The 21,883-nt window shown below is 44.0% G+C and overlaps 1 protein-coding gene across 4 annotated transcripts in view; it reads right to left on the reverse strand.

Moving 5' to 3' along the window:
• APP (amyloid beta precursor protein) overlaps positions 1-3,592 on the reverse strand; it is a 294,233-nt gene extending 290,641 nt beyond the window's left edge. For 3 of the 4 annotated variants that reach the window (XM_082625056.1, XM_082625055.1, XM_082625058.1), the window contains exon 1: positions 3,389-3,591. In XM_082625056.1, coding sequence (XP_082481182.1) covers positions 3,389-3,445 — 57 coding nt within the window. In that variant the 5' untranslated portion in view covers positions 3,446-3,591. Of the gene's footprint in view, positions 1-3,388 lie in introns of all 4 variants that reach the window. The other variant, XM_082625057.1, reaches the window with a different exon arrangement.
• Between the last annotated feature and the right edge of the window lie 18,291 nt (positions 3,593-21,883).

The following is a 21,883-nucleotide window of genomic DNA, read 5'->3' on the forward strand; positions in this document are numbered from 1 at the left end:
GAGAAGTATATTAATCAAAGATGCTTTGTAAGTCTCTTAAGGTAATACATATCCCCACCTAGATCAAACGTGCAGAAAGGGAAGGGACATTTCTACTGAATCTTACCACACTCAATGGTAGTTTAGTGGCCACATGAAAGGCATATAATAGCTCTTTATTTCTAGAATGACTGACAACCTTCATCTTCATACAAATATCTGTAGAGAAATCTCTAGTATGCCATGAAAAGTAACACAAAATAGAGGTCCTCTAGCAACAGGGAGAAAGCCTTTTCCACAAGGATAACCTCTATGTTTTTCTCTTTTTTTCCTGTTCCATTATGGTGCATTACAGGATACTGAATACAGTTCCCTGTGCTACACAGTAGGGCCTTGTTTATCCATTCTATATATAATATTACAGTTTGCATCTGCTAATCCCAAATTCCCAATCCAACCTCCCCGCCCCCTCTTCTCCCTTGGCAACCACAGTCCGTTCTCTACGTCTGTGAATCTGTTTCTTACCTCTCCGTTTTTCTTCAAACCAATATTCAATGAGCCACATTATTTCTTTTTTTTTTTTTCAATCGGTCATTTCTAATTTAACCTTGTGATTTATTTAGTTATATGTTCCTCTTCATTTTCCCAACCAGAACCAGGGATCATTATTCTCTCTGGAGTACTTCTCTGCAGTACTAATGGCCTCCCAGGTACCCATCACAGGCCTCTGCTGGTTAGGGTGACAAGAGAGCCACTTGGGTGCCCTGCCCATGTCATGGCTTCCCACAGATCAGGCAGAAACAGTGACTCCTTAGAGCTCACCATCAAATCTGAGCTTCACTATTCTGTGCTCAGGCATCTACCATGAGGTTAGTTCTGGCCAGTGTGAGTAGGTATATATTATCTGTGAATCAGCACCACTATGAAAGCAGATACTTGTGATTAGGTTAAATCCCACAATATAGGAAAACAAAACTTAAGAGGAATCAAGTTTAAATAAATAAATGCCAGGGCCTTTTTAACTCATACTCTGTCACTGTACTAGGGAAAATCATCAATTCAGGTAATGACGCTTCCCCCAGAAGCTGAGGCCCCATTGTCATTGCCCTTATTCATTTCTTTTTTTGAGCCATCTGCAGCAGACCTATTTTCTAAGCCCTACAAAAGACAGTCAATCATAATTACATCTTTTCAGTGGACAGAGATTTAGCTGCATAAATCCCCCTCAAACCTCATCAGAGTGAATTGCCTACTTTTCCATTAACGCTTTGCAAAATGCAAACTGTGAATCTCACCTCCACCCTTTGAAGGAGGTGACAGTAACCAGTGAAAATGTCCAAAAGGATGGAAGAGCAAAAAAAAATGCAGTCAAACAGGCTAAAAAAGAAATCTGAATCATATTTGCCTACACGCTGCCTCCTTTTACACAGAAAAAAATATTGCTCAAAAAAGTTAAATATTTACTTTTTGGCAAAAGCTTCAACTATAAAGGATATGATATGCTGTTAATTACTTAATTTGTGTCTTTTAATGTGTGATAAGACAATCAGGAAAACTGAAATAATCATAGGAATAAATTTAAGTATTGGAAAAATCCCAGCTCCCTTAATTAAATGCATTTTTAAAATAGAAAACCAAATTCTTCAACTCTTAAAACAATCTGCCTTAACTAGCCCTGAGGTGATTCCTGAGCCACTTGTAGGAAAAAGACAGAAGAGGAAAAAGTTCAATGACCTTGTAAATTAGGGACTAAAAAGCTGTAACGGTGTGACACTCAGTATAGTCTCAGTGGAATTACAGGAAAACATTTGTCCAGAAATTGCTTTCTTGGAAAATCACCATGAGGCAGGGGAAAAGGAGAAACAAACAAACATACGGGGAAGGGAGGTTACCAATGGTAAAATACAGAATGGGAACCCAAAGAATGCGGAATACAACCTTTTCTGCCCCAGCTGCCAAGCAAACAACTTCTAAGCATCTTCAGATAAAAAGGAAAATAGTCATTTTGCACAGGCGTTAGCTGAAAATTTTCGAGAGTTGGATCAATGGGGGAGACTTGCTATACACCTAGCGGTGGGTGGATTTCACCAGGCTGCAGCCTCCACAGATTTTCTTTGCTGCACTGCAGAGGCGCCATCTTCTCCGTCTTAATCTTCACTCAATTCAACCCTTTCATCTGCACCCTAAAAAAAAGACCCTGAGGACCCTCCACAGCAGCCCGCGTCCCCAGGGGAGCTAAACCAGAGTGCCCAGCGCTGCCAGGGAAGAGGCCGCGCCTTCATCAGACAAACGTCTCCTTTGATGCACAGGAGGGGAGTGCTCGTGCCTCCCCACCACCAGCCACTGCCCTTTCCAGACGCACACCCCACTCTCCGCGTATTTCTCCCAAGGACTTCACAACCGAGCACAGAATCAGCAAGCCGCGGAGGTGATGGGAAGTGGGGGAGAAGTAGAGGGGTCCCGAGGCGCCGCCAGAGCCCCCTCCGGGACAGACGCGCAGCGCGGGGAAGGGAGTCAGGCGGCAGCCTCGGTGGCGCACAGACCAGCGCGGCTCAGCCCACCGCGCCCCGGGTTGGCGAGGGCGGGGTGTCGCGGCTTTTGTTCCCGGGGACCTTCGCCCTCACCGGGAGAATCGGAGGGTGCGAGCGAACGCCCACAATGTCCTGGCTTGGGGAAGATGAGAGGTGGCTGCGGGTGTCCGACCCCTCCCATCTCTCTCAACTTCACACAAAAGGGAGACACAGAAATGTACAAAGTTTGCCTGCGGAGGGTGTTGCGCGACCCTGCATGTTGGGGTCGCACTCGGGCGGCAGCCCCGAGCAGCCGCGAAGAGGAAGGAGGAGGAAGGAGGTCGGGCCGAGAAGGGGTGGTGGGGATGCGAAGAGAAGGTGAAACGGGGCGGAAAAGGCAAAGGGAAGCGGGGGGTGGGGGGTGCCCAGCTTCCCGAGCTGTCCCGACTCCTCCTCGCCAGGGCCCGAGAGAAAGGGAAGGACAGCGATTAAGTGCCGGGGACAGGATCCAGGGACGCTGCGTTTTCGGTTTTCCCCACGTGCTCCCTCCCCCTATCTCTCATCTGGACGTGTCTCGCCTGCCCCCCGGCCCCCGAGGCAGGGACTGAGTCAGGGTCCGAGCTCAGGACAGCCTCCTACTCTTCTCGCCCCCGACAGGCGCGGACCCAGGGGCCCGACGCCTCGTCCGCTCCCTCTCCGCTGGCCGGAGCGCGCGTCCCCAGGGCAGGGCTGGGCCGGAGGCGGGGATGCGCAGGGCGCCCGCAAGCGGGGGTGCTGGGCGCGGAGAGGAGAGGGGTCCCCTCGACTGCCCCCCGGATTCTCTGGGTTAAAGACTCAGAGGGAGCGGGTCCCCTCCTCCCCCCCCCGCACCCCACCCCATTCCGAGGCGCGGCACCCACCTCCAACGCCCGAGCAGTCCAGGCGGCCAGCAGGACCAGTGCCAAACCGGGCAGCATCGCGACCCTGCGCGGGGCACCGAGTGCGCTGCTGTGCGAGTGGGATCCGCCGCGCCCTTGCTCTGCCGGTGTCGCCGCCGCCGCCGCCGTCTCCTGTGGCCCCGCGCTCGCGCTGCTCAGGGTGCTCTCTCCTACCGCTGCCGAGGAAACTGACGGAGCAGCAGCGCGGCGGCGGGGCTCGGAGCCCGGCGAGTCAGCTGATCCGGCCCAGCCCGCTCGTCACCCGAGAGAGACCCCTAGCGGAGCCGCCGGGGAGCTGCGCCCGCTCGGCCGGGAGGGGCCCGCGCGCCCGGCGCCCACAGGTGCGGCGACCCCGGCTCCCCCGGTTCCCCGAGCGCCTCCCTGGCCGCCGGCCGCCTGAGCCCCGCGAGCAGTAGGAGGGAGAGTCTGGGGCCAGGAGAGAGACGGCGGAGGATCAGGGAAAGGTGAGTCCTAGGACGTCTGGGATGCAGAAAAGTCGAGAGCGCTCTGCGCGGTTACCCGTGAGCTTGACTCATCCGACCCCGCAGGCCTCTCAGGGGTATCGTATAAAGGGCTGCTCCTGGGGTGCGTTTTTATCCGCATTTCGCTTTTTGTCTCGGTTTGAAGAGGTGGGGGAGGCGTTTCTGGAAGAGAATGAGAACAAGACAAGCTTAAAGGAAATAGGATTTCTTTGCTTGTAAAGGGAGCAAAAGCCTCATTTTTTTCCAGTCAAAAGCAACCACGAGTAACCTGGAATTTCTATCTTTAGACCGAAGCGAAGGAGAAAGGCGCCGGACCTGGAGAAGAAGCAGCGACCTATTTACTTCTCCTTGAAAGAAGGGTTTTTTTAAAAAAAAACAAAAACTTTTTTTGGTTTATTTTTTGTTTGTTTTTGTTTTGAGAAGGGGACGGTCATCTGAATTTTTGTTGTTGTTGTTTTTAATCAGGCCGGAATGTAACATCATCTGAGATGTGGGTGAAGTGAAAGTAAGGAGGGGAAGGGTCTGGAAAGATGATTCCCATTAGACCCCCATACCTCAGAACTTCTGACCTCAAACTCTGTCCTTATTCATCCTCGTGTCTGTCCTAAATTACAGAAATCAGCCTTCTGGGAAGCCACTTTCTCCTAGGTTAAACACAAGCCATCCAATGCCAGGTTAGTATCCAGTGAGTCTAGAATGGGCTAGAACTGCCCAGATACCTCTGCTCTTGACCTGAAGGAGCATCAGCCACCAAGGCACAGTCCAGAGTGGGGCTGGTGGGAAGGAAGGAAGCCATGGACTTCAGATGTGGGATCTTGGCTCAGCCAGGAGGATGCCGGATTATTTCCCAAGAAATCAGTATTTCTCTGCCAGCTCCCCTAGGTGTTGTCTTCTGTCTTTACTTACCAGGCATCCAAGCCTGACTCGTGGATTACTTTTTCCCCTGAATGACCTCTGACTATCCTCAACAAATAATGACAAATATTTGTTACCACGAGTTATTTGTTTACATGCTTTATGTCATTCACTTCCCATGAACGTCAATGAGGCCCTTACTGTTATTATTCCCATTTATAAGTTAGGAAGCTGACACTAAGGATCTCCTCCCTAATCTGACAGCAAGTAAGTAACAAAAAGTTGGGACTGCAGGAGAGAAAAGCCCCAGTGACAGCAAAACCCAGCTGCTTCCAAACACGGTTACCCACCACTACAATTCTGTGTGTCCCAGGTTTATAGGAGCAACTGAAGGCATCTGAATGCAAATAGGAGTATGACTCAAAGATGTGGAGGGAACAGGATCAGCTCCAAAATTTGCAGGGTCCAGTGCAAAATGAAAAGGTGGGACCTTTTGTTCCAAAATTAAGAATTTTAAGATGGCAATAGCAGAATGTTCAGCCAAGCACAGGGCCCTCCTGAGCACGGGACCCTGTGTGACCCAACAGATTGCATGCCCATGGAACCAGGCCTGGGAGGGAGGAAGCAATTTTTAAGAGTAAGAGAATTTCACTGAGCACAAAATTCAAAAATATAGAGGTGAGGTTATAACTATGAAAATACGGGTCCTTAGATTTGGCATTTTCCCTTCCCACTGTTGAAACACGCCCACCTCACCCATCCCTGGAAAAGATGTTCCCTAGGGGAAGATGACTAGCTGCTGACTGTGTCAGAATGAATGGACGTTCTTTACTTTTTCTCCCATTTCATCACCACTCAGAGATCCTGATGGCTTTTACTTCTCAGCCACTGTCTCTGTTCTGCGCTTTATGCTCTCTCCTGCCCTGAGGTATCTTCAGGAACCTCTGAGCAGTAAATACAAGAATATCTCTAGTTAGAACTCTAAACGCTGGGACAGGGACTGACCACCCATTGGCTGAAATCTTCACCACATTCCCAGCCTGGCCTCAAATGCCTCAGCTTGGGAGACATTCAGTAGCTCTTCCAACAATGCATCCTGTCTTTGGGCTGCTCTGGTCACTAGAAAGTTCTTACCCCACTTAAAGCCCACTTCCCTTTCCTTTAACCTGCCACTCAGATGTCCTTGTTGCACCTCTGTGACCAAGCCAAGCCAGTCTTTTCTGCACCACAGATCGTCACATAAATAAAACCAGCAGTTTTCATGCTGCTTCTGCCTCAGCGTCCTGTCTCCACTTCCCTCAACAGGTGTGTGGATGGCACAATGGCACCTGTTTCTGGTTCCTTCTACACTCCTCTAAATGTGTTCCGGTTTGTGTCTTTTCACAGTACGCCAAGGGTGCTGTGGCCACTGCAGCATGGAGGAGCCTGTTGCCCACCTCAGCCTGTGGGTGAGTGTTGCGTTGGGTTGGGTAGAATCAGATTGGTCACGTTTACTCCCAAATCTCCCGTCTATTTTATGCAGAGTGCTCTGAGTTGCATCTCTGTCATCTTGTGTTTAAGGTGTTATCTGTGCCCTGCAAATATCACCGAAAGCAATCTTTTTGTTATTAAGGTATAGTAGATGTGCAATACTATATGTTTCAGGTGTACAGTATAGTGATTCATAATTTGTAAAGGTGGTTATACTTCATTTATAGTTATTATAAAATATTGGCTGTATTCCCTGTGTTGTACAATATATCCCTGTAGCTTATTTATTTTTATCTAGTAGTTTGTTCTTCTTAATCCCCTGCCCCATCTTGCCCCTCCCTCTTTCCCTCTCCCCACTGGTAACCACTAGTTTGTTCTCTTTATCTGCTAGTCTCTTTCTTTTTTGTTACATTCACTGGTTTGTTTTACATTTTAGATTCCACATATGGGTGATATCATGCAGTATTTGTCTTTCTCTGACTGACTTATTTCACTTAGCATAATACCCTTCAAGTCCATCCATGTTGTTGCAAATGGCAAAATTTCTTCTTTTTTATGGCTGAGTAATATTCCATTGTGTCTATATACCACATCTTCTTTATCCATTCATCTGTTGATGGACACTTGGGTGGCTTCCATATCTTGGCAATTGTAAATAATGCTTCTATGAACGTTAGGGTGTGTGTATCTTTTTGAATTAGTGTTTTCAGTTTTTTTGGATATATACTCAGGTGTGGAATTGCTGGGTCATATGGTAGTTCTATTTTTAGTTTTTTGTGAAACCTCCATAGTACTGTTCTCCACAGTGGCTGCACCAATTTACATTCCCACCAACAGTGTACAGGGTTCCATTTTCTCCACATCTTTGCCAGCACTTGTTATTTGTATTCTTTTTGATGGTAATCATTCTGACAGGTGTGAGGTAATATCTCATTGTGGTTTTAATTTGCATTTCTCTGTTAATTCACGATGTTGAACATCTTTTCTTGTGCCTTTTGGCCATCGGCATGTCTTCTTTGGAAATGTGTCTGTTCAGGTCTTCTGCCCATTTTTTAATCACATCATTTTTTTTTTTTTGATGTAGAGTTGTATGAACTATTTATATATTTTGGATATTAACCCCTTATTGGTCATATCATTTGCAAATACTTTCTCCCATTCTGTGGGTGTGTGTCTTTTTGTTTTGTCAGTGGTTTCCTTTGCTGTGCAAAAGCCTTAAATTTAATAAGGTCCCATTGTTCATCTTTGCTTTTATTTCCTTTGCTTTAGGAGACAGATCCGAAAAAATATCGCTACAATTTATGTCAAAGAGTGTTCTGCCTATGTTTTCTTCTAGGAGTTTTGCAGTTTCCACCAAAAGCCGTCTTAATCTGAGCCAGAAGATGGGCCCTGTATTAGTCTGCTAGGGTTACCATAACAAAGTATCACAGTCTGGGTGGCTTAAACAACAGAAAATTATTTTTTTGTACTTCTGGAAGTGAGAAGTCCATGGTCAAAGTGTCCATAAGGTTGATTTCCTCTGGGGCCTCTCTCCTTTGCTTGTAAATGGTCACATTCTCCCTGTGTCTTCACATGGTCTTCTCTCTCTGTGTATCTGTGTGTTAAATTCCCTCTTCTTTATTTTATTTTATTTTATTTTATTTTATTTATTTATTTTTATTAGTTTCTGCTTTATAACAAGGTGAATCAGTCATACATATACATCTGTTCCCACATCCCTTCCCTCATGCATCTCCCTCCCTCCCACCCTCCCTATCCCACCCCTCCAGGCAGTCACAGAGCACCGAGCTGATCTCCCTGTGCTATGCGGCTGCTTCCCACTATCTATCTACCTTACATTTGGTAGTGTATATATGTCCATGCCTCTCTCTCACTTTGGCACAGCTTACCCTTCCCCCTCCCCATATCCTCAAGTCCATTCTCTAGTAGGTCTGTGTCTTTATTCCTGTTTTACCCCTAGGTTCTTCATGACATTTTTTTTTTCTTAAATTCCATATATATGTGTTAGCATACAGTATTTGTCTTTCTCTTTCTGACTTATTTCACTCTGTATGACAGACTCTAGGTCTATCCTCCTCATTACAAATAGCTCAATTTCATTTCTTTTTATGGCTGAGTAATATTCCATTGTATATATGTGCCACATCTTCTTTATCCATTCATCCGATGAGGGATGCTTAGGTTGTTTCCATCTCCGGACTATTGTGAATAGAGCTGCCATGAACATTTTGGTACATCTCTTTTTTGAATTATGGTTTTCTCAGGGTATATGCCTAGTAGTGGGATTGCTGGGTCATATGGTAGTTCTATTTGTAGTTTTTTAAGGAACCTCCGTACTGTTCTCCATAGTGGATGTACCAATTCACATTCCCACCAGCAGTGCAAGAGTGTTCCCTTTTCTCCACACCCTCTCCAGGATTTATTGTTTCTAGATGTTTTGGTGATGGCCATTCTGACTGGTGTGAGATGATATCTCATTGTAGTTTTGATTTGCATTTCTCTAATGATTAATGATGTTGAGCATTCTTTCATGTGTTTGTTGGCAGTCTGTATATCTTCTTTGGAGAAATGTCTGTTTAGGTCTTCTGCCCATTTTTGAATTGGGTTGTTTGTTTTTTTGCTATTGAGCTGCATGAGCTGCTTATAAATTTTGGAGATTATTCCTTTGTCAGTTGCTTCATTTGCAAATATTTTCTCCCATTCTGAGGGTTGTCTTTTGGTCTTCTTTATGGTTTCCTTTGCTGTGCAAAAGCTTTGAAGTTTCATTAGGTCCCATTTGTTTATTTTTATTTTTATTTCCATTTCTCTAGGAGGTGGGTCCAAAAGGATCTTGCTGTGATTTATGTCATAGTGTTCTGCCTATGTTTTCCTCTAAGAGTTTGATAGTTTCTGGCCTTACATTTAGGTCTTTAATCCATTTTGAGCTTATTTTTATGTATGGTGTTAGGCAGTGATCTGATCTCATACTTTTACATGTCCCTGTCCAGTTTTCCCAGCACCACTTATTGAAAAGGCTGTCCTTTCTCCACTGTATATTCCTGCCTCCTTTATCAAAGATAAGTTGATCATATGTGCGTGGGTTGATCTCTGGGCTTTCTATCCTGTTCCATTGATCTACCTTTCTGTTTTGGTACCAGTACCACACGTCTTGATTACTGTAGCTTTGTAGTATAGTCTGAAGTCAGGGAGCCTGATTCCTCCAGTTCCGTTTTTCGTTCTCAAGATCGCTTTGGCTATTCGGGGTCTTTTGTTTTTCCAAACAAATTTTGAAACTTTTTGTTCTAGTTCTGTGAAAAATGCCAGTGGTAGTTTGATAGGGATTGCATTGAATCTGTAGATTGCTTTGGGTAGTACAGTCATTTTCACAATATTGATTCTTCCAATCCAGGAGCATGGTATATCTCTCCATCTATTTGTATCATCTTTAATTTCTTTCATCAGTGTCTTATAATTTTCTGCATACAGGTCTTTTGTCTCCTTAGGTAGGTTTATTCCTAGATATTTTATTCTTTTTGTTGCAATGGTAAATGGGAGTGTTTTCTTGATTTCACTTTCAGATTTTTCATCATTAGTGTACAGGAATGCCAGAGATTTCTGTGCATTAATTTTGTATCCTGCTACTTTACCAAATTCATTGATTAGCTCTAGTAGTTTTCTGGTTGCATCTTTAGGGTTCTCTATGTATAGTATCATGTCATCTGCAAACAGTGACAGCTTTACTTCTTCTTTTCCAATTTGGATTCCTTTTATTTGTTTTCTTCTCCAAAGGCTGTGGTTAAAACTTCCAAAACTATGTTGAATAAGAGTGGTGAGAGTGGGCAGCCTTGTTTTGTTCCTGATCTTTGAGGAAATGGTTTCAGTTTTTCACCATTGAGGACGATGTTGGTTGTGGGTTTGTCATATATGGCCTTTATTATGTTGAGGAAAGTTCCCTCTATGCCTACTTTCTGCAGGGTTTTTATCATAAATGGGTGTTGAATTTTGTCGAAAGCTTTCTTTATATCTATTGAGATGATCATATGGTTTTTCTCCTTCAATTTGTTAATATGCTGTATCACGTTGATTGATTTGCGTATACTGAAGTATTCTTGCATTCCTGGAATAAACCCCACTTGATCATGGTGTATGATCCTGTTAATGTGCTGTTGGATTCTGTTAGCTAGTATTCTGTTGAGGATTTTTGCATCTATGTTCATCAGTGATATTGGCCTGTAGTTTTCTTTCTTTGTGACATCCTTGCCTGGTTTTGGTATCAAGGTGAGGTGGCCTCGTAGAATGAGTTTGGGAGTGTTCCTCCCTCTGCTATATTTTGGAAGAGTTTCAGAAGGATAGGTCTTCGCTCTTCTCTAAATGTTTGATAGAATTCACCTGTGAAGCCATCTGGTCCTGGGCTTTTGTTTGTTGGAAGATTTTTAATCACAGTTTCAATTTCAGTGCTTGTGATTGGTCTATTCATATTTTCTATTTCTTCTTGATTCAGTCTTGGCAGGTTGTGCATTTCTAAGAATTTGTCCATTTCTTCCAGGTTGTCCATTTTATTGGCATAGAGTTGCTTGTAGTAATCTCTCATGATCTTTTGTATTTCTGCAGTGTCAGTTGTTACTTCTCCTTTTTCATTTCTAATTCTATTGATTTGAGTCTTCTCCCTTTTTTTCATGATGAGTCTGGATAATGGTTTATCAATTTTGTTTATCTTCTCAAAGAACCAGCTTTTAGTTTTATTGATCTTTGCTATCGTTTCCTTCATTTCTTTTTCATTTATTTCTGATCTGATCTTTATGATTTCTTTCCTTCTGCTAACTTTGGGGGATTTTTGTTCTTCTTTCTCTAATTGCTTTAGGTGCAGGGTCAGGTTGTTTATTCGAGATGTTTCCTGTTTCTTAAGGTGGGATTGTATTGCTATAAACTTCTCCCTTAGAACTGCTTTTGCTGCATCCCATAGGTTTTGGGTCGTCGTGTCTCTATTGTCTTTTGTTTCTAGGTATTGTTTTATTTCCCCTTTGATTTCTTCAGTGATCACTTCGCTATTGAGTAGTGTATTTTTTAGCCTCCATGTGTTTGTATTTTTTACAGATCTTTTCCTGTAATTGATGTCTAGTCTCATAGCATTGTAGTCGGAAAAGATACTTGATACAATTTCAATTTTCCTAAATTCACCAAGGCTTGATTTGTGACCCAAGATATGATCTATCCTGGAGAATGTTCCATGAGCACTTGAGAAAAATGTGTATTCTGTTGTTTTTGGATGGAATGTCCTATAAATATCAATTAAGTCCATCTTGTTTAATGTATCATTTAAAGCTTGTGTTTCCTTATTTATTTTCCTTTTGGATGATCTGTCCATTGGTGAAAGTGGGGTGTTAAAGTCCCCTACTATGAGTGTGTTACTGTCGATTTCCACTTTTATGGCTGTTAGTATTTGCCTTATGTATTGAGGTGCTCCTATGTTGGGTGCATAAATATTTACAATTGTTATATCTTCTTCTTGGTTCGATCCTTTGATCATTATGTAGTGTCCTTCTTTGTCTCTTCTAATAGTCTTTAAAGTCTATTTTATCTGATATAAGAATTGCTACTCCAGCTTTCTTTTGACTTCCATTTGCATGGAATATCTTTTTCCATCCCCTTACTTTCAATCTGTATGTGTCTCTAGGTCTGAAGTGGGGCTCTTGTAGACAGCATATATATGGTCTTGTTTTTGTATTCATTCAGCCAATCTGTGTCTTTTGGTGGGAATATTTAGTCCATTTACATTTAAGGTAATTATTGATATGTATGTCCCTATTCCCATTCCCTTAATTGTTTTGGGTTCGTTATTGTAGGTCTTTTCCTTCTGTTGTGTTTCTTGCCTAGAGAAGTTCCTTTAGCATTTGTTGTAAAGCTGGTTTGGTGGTGCTGAACTCTCAGCTTTTGCTTGTCTGTAAACGTTTTAATTTCTCCATCAAATCTGAATGAGATCCTTGCTGGGTAGAGTAATCTTGGTTGCAGGTTTTTCTCCTTCATCACTTTAAATATGTCCTGCCACTCCCTTCTGGCTTGTAGAGTTTCTGCTTAGAGATCAGCTGTTAACCTTATGGGGATTCCCTTTTTTGTTATTTGTTGTTTTTCCCTTGCTGCTTTTAATATGTTTTCTTTTTGTTTATTTTTTGACAGTTTGATTAATATGTGTCTTGGCATATTTCTCCTTGGATTTATTCTGTATGGGACTCTCTGTGCCTCCTGGACTTGATTAACTATTTCCTTTCCCATATTAGGGAAGTTTTCAACTATAATCTCTTCAAATATTTTCTCAGTCCCTTTCTTTTTCTCTTCTTCTTCTGGAACCCCTATAATTTGAATGTTGGTGCATTTAATGTTGTCCCAGAGGTCTCTGAGACTGCCCTCAGTCCTTTTCATTCTTTTTTCTTTATTCTGCTCTGCAGCAGTTATTTCTACTGTTTTATCTTCCACGTCACTTATCCATTCTTCTGCCTCAGTTATTCTGCTATTGATCCCATCTAGAGTATTTTTCATTTCATTTATTGTGTTTTTAATCGTTGCTTGATTCATCTTTAGTTCTTCTAGGTCCTTGTTAACTGTTTCTTGCATTTTGTCTATTCTGTTTCCAAGATTTTGGATCATCTTTACTATCATTACTCTGAATTCTTTTTCAGGTAGACTGCCTATTTCCTCTTCATTTATTAGGTCTGGTGGGGTTTTATCTTGGTCCTTCACCTGCTGTGTGTTTTTCTGTCTTCTCATTTTGCTTATCGTACTGAGTTTGGGGTCTCCTTTTAGCAGGCTGCAGGTTCATAGTTCCCGTTGTTTTTGGTGTCTGTCCCCAGTGGCTAATGTTGTTTCAGTGGGTTGTGTAGGCTTCCTGTTGGAGGGGACTAGTGCCTGTGTTCTGGTGGATGAGGCTCGATCTTGTCTTTCTGGTGGACAGGTCCACATCTGGTGTTGTGTTTTGGGGTGTCTGTGGCCTTATTATGTTTTTAGGCAGCCTCTCTGCTAATGAGTGGGGTTGTGTTCCTGTCTTACCAGTTGCTTGGCATAGGGTGACCGGCACTGTAGCTTGCTCATCGTTGAGTGAAGTTGGGTGCTGGTGTTGAGATGGCGGTCTCTGGGAGATTTTCGCCCCTTGATATTATGTGGAGCTGGGAGGTCTCTTGTGGACCAGTGTCCTGAAGTTGGCTCTCCCACCTCAGAGGCACAGCTCTGACTTCTGGCTGCAGCACCAAGAGCCTTTCATCCACCCGGCTCAGAATAAAATGGAGAAAAAGTAGAAAGAAAGAATTAGTAGAAGAAAGAAAGAAAGGAAGAAAGAAAAAAAGAAGGGAGGGAGGGAGGGAGGAAAGAAAGGAAGAAAGAAAGAAAGGAGGGAGGGGGGAGGAAGGAGGGAAGGTAGGAAAAAGAGAAAGAGAGAAGATAACATAAAATAGAAAAAAGTATGATAAAATATAATAGCGTTATTAAAATAAAAAGTAATTATTGGGTTTCCCTGGTGGCGCAGTGGTTGAGAGTCTGCCTGCCGATGCAGGGGACACGGGTTCGTGCCCCGGTCTGGGAAGATCCCACATGCTGCGGAGCAGCTGGGCCCGTGACCAATGGCCGCTGAGCCTGCACGTCCGGAGCCTGTGCTCCGCAACGGGAGAGGCCACAACAGTGAGAGGCCCGCTTACCGCAAAAACAAAACAGAAAAACAAACAAACAAAAAAAAGTAATTATTAAAAAAATTTTAAAAAACAAACAAACAAAACAAAACAAAAAACCGGACGGATAGAACCCTGGGACAAATGGTGGAAGCAAAGCTATACAGGCAAAATCTCACACAGAAGCATACACATACACATTCACAAAAAGAGAACAAGGGGAAAAAAAATCGTAAATCTTTCTCTCAAAGTCCACCTCCTCAATTTGGGATGATTCGTTGCCTATTCATGTATGCCACAGATGCAGGGTACATCAGGTTGATTGTGGAGCTTTAATCCGCTGCTTCTGAGGCTGCTGGGAGAGATTTCCCTTTCTCTTCTTTGTTCTCAGGGCTCCAGGGTCTCAGCTTTGGATTTGGCCCTGCCTCTGAGTGTAGGTCGCTGGAGGGCGTCTGTTCTTCGCTCAGACAAGACGGGGTTAAAGGAGCAGCTGCTTCGGGGACTCTGGCTCACTCAGGCCGGGGGGTGAGAGGGGTACGGAGTGCGGGGCGAGCCTGCGGCGGCAGAGGCCTGCGTGACGTTGCACCCGAGGCGCGCAGTGCACTCTCCCGGGGAAGCCGTCCCTGAATCCCGGGACCCCTGTGGCGGGCTGCACAGGCTCCCCAGAAGGGGGGCATGGACAGTGACCTGTGCTCGCACACAGGCCTCTTGGCGGCGGCAGCAGCAGCAGCCCCAGCGTCCCACACCTGTCTCTGGGGTCCGCGCTTTTAGCCGCGGCTCGTGTCCGTCTCTGGAGCTCCTTTAAGCAGCGCTCTGAATCCCCTCTCCTCGCGCACCAGGAAACAAAGAGGGAAGAAAAAGTCTCTTGCCTCTTCGGCAGCTCCAGACATTTTCCCGGACTCCCTCCTGGCTAGCCGTGGTGCACTAACCGCTTCAGGCTGTGTTTACTCCGCCAGCCCCAGTCCTCTCCCTAAGCTCTGACTGAAACCTGAAACCCGAGCCTCAGCTCCCAGCCCCGCCCGCCCCGGCGGGTGAGCAGACAAGCCTCCCGGGCTGGTGAGTGCCGGTCGGCACCGATCTTCTGTGCGGGAATCTCTCCGCTTTGCCCTCAGCACCCCTGTGGCTGCGCTCTCCTCCGCGACTCCGAAGCTTCCCCCCTCCGCCACCCACCGTCTCCGCCCGCGAAGGGGCTTCCTAGTGTGTGGAAACCTTTCCTCCTTCATGGCTCCCTCCCACTGGTGCAGGTCCCGTCCCTATCCTTTTGTCTCTGTTTTTTCTTTTTTCTTTTGCCCTACCCAGGTACGTGGGGAGTTTCTTGCCTTTTGGGGGGTCTGAGGTCTTCTGTCAGCGTCCAGTAGGTGTTCTGTAGGAGCTGTTCCACATGTAGATGCATTTCTGATGTATCTGTGGGGAGGAAGGTGATCTCCGCGTCTTACTCTTCCGCTATCTTCCCCCAGCCGGCTAATTCCCTCTTCTAAGGATACCAGTCATATTGGATTAGGGCCCACCCTAAATACCTCATTTTAACTTAATTACCTCTTTAGAGACCCTATCTCCAATTATAGTCATTTTCTGAGGTACTGGGGGTTAGGACTTCAATATATGAATTTGGGGCATGGGGAGGGGCACACAATTCATTCTATAACAGGTGCTCATTTAGAGCAGCTAGGACTTGTTCTATAATCCTGTCACTAATCTTTGACATTTAGTACCAATGATCAGTGGTTCTTCTGCCCTTTTCAGTTGGAGGATCATTCAGCTCAACAGAAAAAAGTAGAAATTTAGGAGACTTCCCTTGTGGTCTAGTGGTTAAGACTCTGTGCTTCTAATGTAGGGGGCACGGGTTTGATCCCTGGTTGGGGAACTAAGATCCCGCATGCTACTGCAGCTCAACCAAAAAAAAAAAAAATTGAGGAATTCTGCTTTTTCTCCCTCCCATACTGCACCATGATACCCAGCAGCTACCTTAACCAAGATCATCTGGTTCTGAAAGTACATAAAATGTTCTTTTACATTTTTCCTTAGATATTGTTATCAATGCCTAAGCTTATAATGACAATTAAAATCTATATTAGTTTGCCAGAGCTACCTTAACAAAATACCACGGAATGGGTGGCTTAAGCAACATAAATTTCTTTTCTCACAGTTCCAGAAGGTAGAAGTCCATCGAGGTGCTTTCAGGGTTTGATTCTGAGGCCTCTCTCCGTGGCTTACTTATGGCCACTCTCCTGCTGTGTCCCCACTGGGTTTTTCCTCTATGCCCACACATGCTTGGTGTCTCTTTCTATATGTCCTAGTAACCTCTTCTTATAAGGACATTGGTCAGATTGGATTAGGGTTCCACTCCAATGACCTGATTTTAAGTTAAGTATCCCTTTAAAGCCCTGTCCCTCATATAGTCACGTTCTAAGGTACTGGGAACTAGGATTCAACCTATGAATTTGGGGGGAACACAATTCAGCCCACGTCAGAACCCCTAACATTATCCTCACTTTTAAGCTACTCTCCTATCTGTTCCTTGTTTTTTTTGTTTGTTTGTTTGTTTGTTTTGCGGTACACGGGCCTCTCACTGTTGTGGCCTCTCCCATTGCGGAGCACAGGCTCCGGACACGCAGGCTCAGCGGCCATGGCTCATGGGCCTAGCCGCTCCACGGCATGTGGGATCTTCCTGGACCGGGGCACAAACCCATGTCCCCCGCATCGGCAGGCAGACTCCCAACCACTGCGCCACCAGGGAAGCCCTCTCCTATCTGTTCTTGAGAGTGGATTCCTGCCACCTTTTATTCACGTCCTTTTGAAACCAACCTGCTTCCTAGGTAACCAGAGTGGTTTCTTTAGCTGCCTCCTGGTTGCATATTTGGGTAACTTGGTCACTCCGGACTTCCAATAGTCTTATAAATCATGGTACCTTCCAGAGAGGTGCTGCCTTGCTGAGTATTAGCTGTGATGGCAGATACTGGGACATATTTGAGTTTCACATGCTTCACAACGTGTCTTCCCTTCTAGAAATTCTTGCCGATTCCTCTCTGTGGACGGACCAGAAGTGGATCTTGAGTTGCATTCTCTCTCATCTCTTTTTACCTCCTCTGAGATGGACGGAATTATATATTTCTTTATCTTGACTACAGCCTTCAATATCCACAGATGTCTAAACTGTACATGGCATTCAAGCTTTTCATGATAAAATTCTTTCTCACAATAATGGGTACAGTTTTTCACATAATAAGATTTTCTTTCTTTTTAATGAACAGACATAAAGAAAATTTTAAATGAATAATTAACCCTTAACATACCTGTATTTAACTGCACGTAGCTGACATACCTTCACCTATACAGAAGATGCAACATTTTATTTGCCCTGTTTCTTAAGTTACTGCTTCATTCATGGATCTTTACTTCACTAATGCACCTGTGACGTGTTCATATATCTTCAAACCATATAACAGTTTAAAAATTAGTCCTCTGCAATCACTACACAAAAGTACTTCAGAGACAGCCTTCAGATTCAAATAAGAGATAGTTTAGAAATAAGTGTATTTCAGTAGTAACTCTATGGAACAATAATATTAAATGTTTAACCAGAGACCACTATTGGCAGCTGGTTTACATAACTTGTTTGAAGAATGCTGGTAATTCCAAGGTTGCCGCAAGGACTCATTTAAAAGAATATTCCTATATTTTATGGACTAACAAGGAATAACAAGAGTAGAGAAAAAAGTAGACCATACATGCCAATCCCAGAGGTAAGAAGTGAGAAAATCAATCCAGTAGCAGGGAGATTTAATGGAGACCATACAGGCATTACACCGGTTTGCTTCTTTAGAGAACTTTAGTAATAGAGTGGCAGTATGCGATGGTGTAAAGGACTCAGGCTTTGAGAAACCTTGACTACTACATCTCAGTTTTGGATATAGTTGTGGAACCTACCAGAGCCTTAGTTTCTAAAAATGTATCCCCTCATCAGGTTGTGTGACAAACTGAGTAGGTGGCCAGCACAGTGCTTAGTTTATAATTGAAGTCAGTTCTCTTTTCTTTTTTTTTTTTTTTTGCGGTACGTGGGCGTCTCACTGTTGTGGCCTCTCCTATTGTGGAGCACAGGCTCTGGATGCGCAGGCTTAGTGTCCATGACTCACGGGCCTAGCCTCTCCGTGGCATGTGGGGTCTTCCCGGACCGGGGCACAAACCCGTGTCCCCTGCATCGGCAGGTGGACTCTCAATCACTGCGCCACCAGGGAAGACCAGTTCTCTTTTCTTGAGAGAGCAGGAGTTCACCTGAGTGACTGGGACAGTCCTGACTTTGACCTTGCATTGATCTTGCCAGGGGCTGTCAGTGAGTGCAGAGACGCTCAACCCAGTGTTACTTAGGTGGATCCCCAAGTAATGTGTTGCTAATAAAAGTTCCATATTTGTGAGTGATTTACTTTTTTGACACAGAAATGAGAGCAGACTCAAGGCTACTCTTTTATCAGCCTGTTCATTTGTATTCCAATAATGTAGGCTTAGGCAATATGCTAAGAATTAGGAAAAATCTTTACCACTCCCAAGGGCATGTGCCAGGTACGTGAAAGACAGGCATCCTGTCTGCAGGTGGCACAGTGCTTGGAAAGGCTGCTTGCCAGAGGTGCTGAGAGGACTACATGGGGCTGGCCACCTCCTTCAGGATGGAGGACCGCATCATGTGATCAAGAAAAGTCACTCCACAGAGCAGCCACTGGAAGTCACAGCTCTCAGTAGGATTGCTGTGGCCTGTGTCTCTCAACATTGGTGACAAACGTTGAGGCTGAGGGCTGTTATGCTCCAAGGCAACTAGACCTCTTTGTCTCCATACATCATGCCTAGGGATTGTCCTTCATGGTTTCCTTTTTAAAGAGAGAGAAGTTCTAGAGTCTTTGATGAGTTAAGGCTGTAGCCAGAGAAGTGTTACCTAAACCAAAAATGATTGAGAAGTTTCCAGGCAGATAAAACTTAAGTATTCCTGAACACATTTTCTAAATAAACAATATCCTGAATAACAAAACAAACACACAAACCGGGCTTCCCTGGTGGCACAGTGGTTGAGAATCTGCCTGCTAATGCAGGGGACACGGGTTCGAGCCCCAGTCTGGGAAGATTCCACATGCCGCGGAGCAACTAGGCCCGTGAGCCACAACTACTGAGCCTGCGCATCTGGAGCCTGTGCTCCGCAACAAGAGAGGCTGTGACAGTGAGAGACCCGCGCACTGCAATGAAGATTGGCCCCCGCTTGCCACAACTAGAGAAAGCCCACGCACAGAAATTAAGACCCAAGACAGCAAAAATAAATAAATTAATTAATTAACTGCAAAAAACCCTCCCACTAACCAACTAACAAATAAATAAAAGCTGCACAGTCATTTTTCCCTAAGTAAACACCCCAAGTTTGCTATATCCAACTTTGCTATATCCCTCAATTAATATTTTCTGTCCTATGTGTAATTTATTCCAGTTAAACTGGAATAAATAAAACTCCTAGGAATGAAAGTGTTTAGTATTGGTGGACCAATCAAAATTTTTTACACTTCCACTGTGGGCGGAGTAAAAAACTGATACATTCACTCCCCTTAAAGAGTTTATGTTTATGTGGGAAAAATATCTGGGGAAATAAAAGCCATAGTGAATGGTGACTGTAGTTAACAATACTGTACTGTGTATTTGAAAGTTGCTGCGAGAGTAGATCTTAAAAGTTCTCATCACAAGAAAAAAAAATGTAACTATGGTGGTGAGGGATATTCACTTATTGTGATCATTTCACAATATATCCATATATCAGATCATTCTTATACACTGAAAACTAATACAATATGTCAATTATCTCAATAAAAAAATTTTTTTTAAATAGTGAAAAACATACATCAGTAAGTACAACTAGAGTGTATATATATGAATCATAGACCTGTAGTTTTGGAAAGGGTTAATCTGGGACATCAGGAAGAGGTTTTATTTTTTTTTGCAGGGGATTTGATATCACCATAAAAAGGGAAGAAAAAGGGGCAAGAAGGAAAATGTTTAAAGGAAGGGTTATGTGAATACATCAAGAGTGTTCCTGATTGGGACTGTTAAGTGGTAGTTAGCTGCAGGGAGGTGTTCATATTTGGGGAGCTGGGGAACTTCGGTCAGATGGACTGGGCTTCGGTAGGCTGCTTGCTGCTCACTACAGGTTTCCTCATCAATCGGACATATTCTACCATTTCTAAAGAAAGGTCTGTCAGTGGGGAAGTTGTAGGGTAATTTGGAGGATGAAAACGTTGGAATTGGGAAATGTGAGAAGGGAATGCCAGATGTTCCAGGTGTGACCATAACAAGTGTGTGAGGACATCATGGTAGGACACTTTATGACTGATAAGGCATCAGGATTACTGTGTGCCAAGCTGGGGACTTTACACGCAGGATCTCAGGGAATACTTGTCAGTTGTGTTGGGGTGACCCTCCATGTCACAAATGAGGAAGTGAGAGAGGTTCAATCAGCCAAAAAGGGATGGAAGAGGGAGACACCTGCTCTGTCTTACCTGGACATCACTGATGATGGTTTGTTTTGTTTTTTTTTTTTTTTTAATGAGGAAAATAATAAATTAGATTCTTTGTGTGTTTGTTTGTATTTAGGGGTCAGAAGTACATACAGTGAGAAGTACCTGATGTGTGACAAATAAAAACAAGGGAAGGCGAGTGAGAGATGAACACTGGAGACGTGACTGTGGTTGTTGTCTGTGATAATTGATGATTTATCGCCAGCCGATGAGCTGTTGATGATTCAGATGAAGTTAAAAAAAAAAGAAGATATGGGGCTTCCCTGGTGGTGCAGTGGTTGAGAGTCCACCTGCCGATGCAGGGGACACGGGTTCGCGCCCTGGTCCGGGAAGATCCCACATGCCGTGAAGTGGCTGGGCCCGTGATCCATGGCCGCTGAGCCTGTGCATCCGGAGCCTGTGCTCCGCAGCGGGAGAGGCCACAACAGTGAGAGGCCCGCCTACCGCAAAAAAAAAAAAAAAAAAAAAAAAAAAGTTTTTGTGTTTACTTATAAGAACCAAATAGTCACTTGGAGGTTTACTGTTTGTGAGATGAACCCTAGATACCCCTGTAAATACAGTGTGAGAAAGAAGTGAGCTATATTTCTATCTCAAGGTTATTTTCCAATACAGGAATGCATTGGAATAGTCCTTTCTGAAAAATGAAAAGTAGTATCACCTAGCGCTGTTTCCAAACTGTGTACCGTGTAACCCTAGTACAGCAGCATGTTACTATTTGTTGCGTTCATACAGGAAAAGAGTCTGTAATCAAATAAGTTTGAGAAATAAGCAGTTAAATAAAATGAAGCAAATACCTTTTCTTTAGAATGCCTACAACCGTTTACAATGCTGCTTTACATTTTGAATTTTAAGGAGGGTATTTCCTAATGCTGAATCCCCCCCACCCCCCACCCGCTCTGCTTTTGTTTTGTTTGCTGCGTGGACTCCTGGTACCAGTGTTGCACAAAGCAAGCTTTAGGGAACTCTGCTTTGAAGGCATTCTAATAGGCTCTCGGATTTTTTTTTTTTTATTTATACCCTTGCAGAAATGAAGGTTTATAGTGTACATTTTCACCAAAGCAGATGGGTTCTTTCCCCTGAAAGGTGTTTCCACTCATGACCTTGAAGATAAATTAATAAAGGAAAAAAAAAAGTAGAAATATTAGACTGACAGACGTTTTAAAGTAGGGCATAACAGATGCCATAAAAAGCATTCTGAAAGTTTAAAGTAGGAGTTAAAATGTGCGTTATATGGAAGATACCGGATTAGAGTCTTTGAATATTTATAATACAAATGTGCAAGTATATGACCAGCTTCTTCCCAGTTTGGGAGAGAAATGGGACAGAATCCAATTCACGTGTGGGACTGCTTCTCTGTAAATTTTCTTACGTGAAAAGGAGGAAGTATTGCTAACTTTACAAAGATAAGGCTCAGGATAAGACTTGAGTTGACTGCACTGCATTTAATCTTTCGGGATAGGGGCTCTTAAGAAGTGTCTAGGACCTCTCTGCAGATGG

The sequence above is a fragment of the Mesoplodon mirus genome, assembly GCF_964341445.2.
Source record: "Mesoplodon mirus genome assembly, chromosome: 6".
Taxonomy (NCBI): domain Eukaryota; kingdom Metazoa; phylum Chordata; class Mammalia; order Artiodactyla; family Ziphiidae; genus Mesoplodon; species Mesoplodon mirus.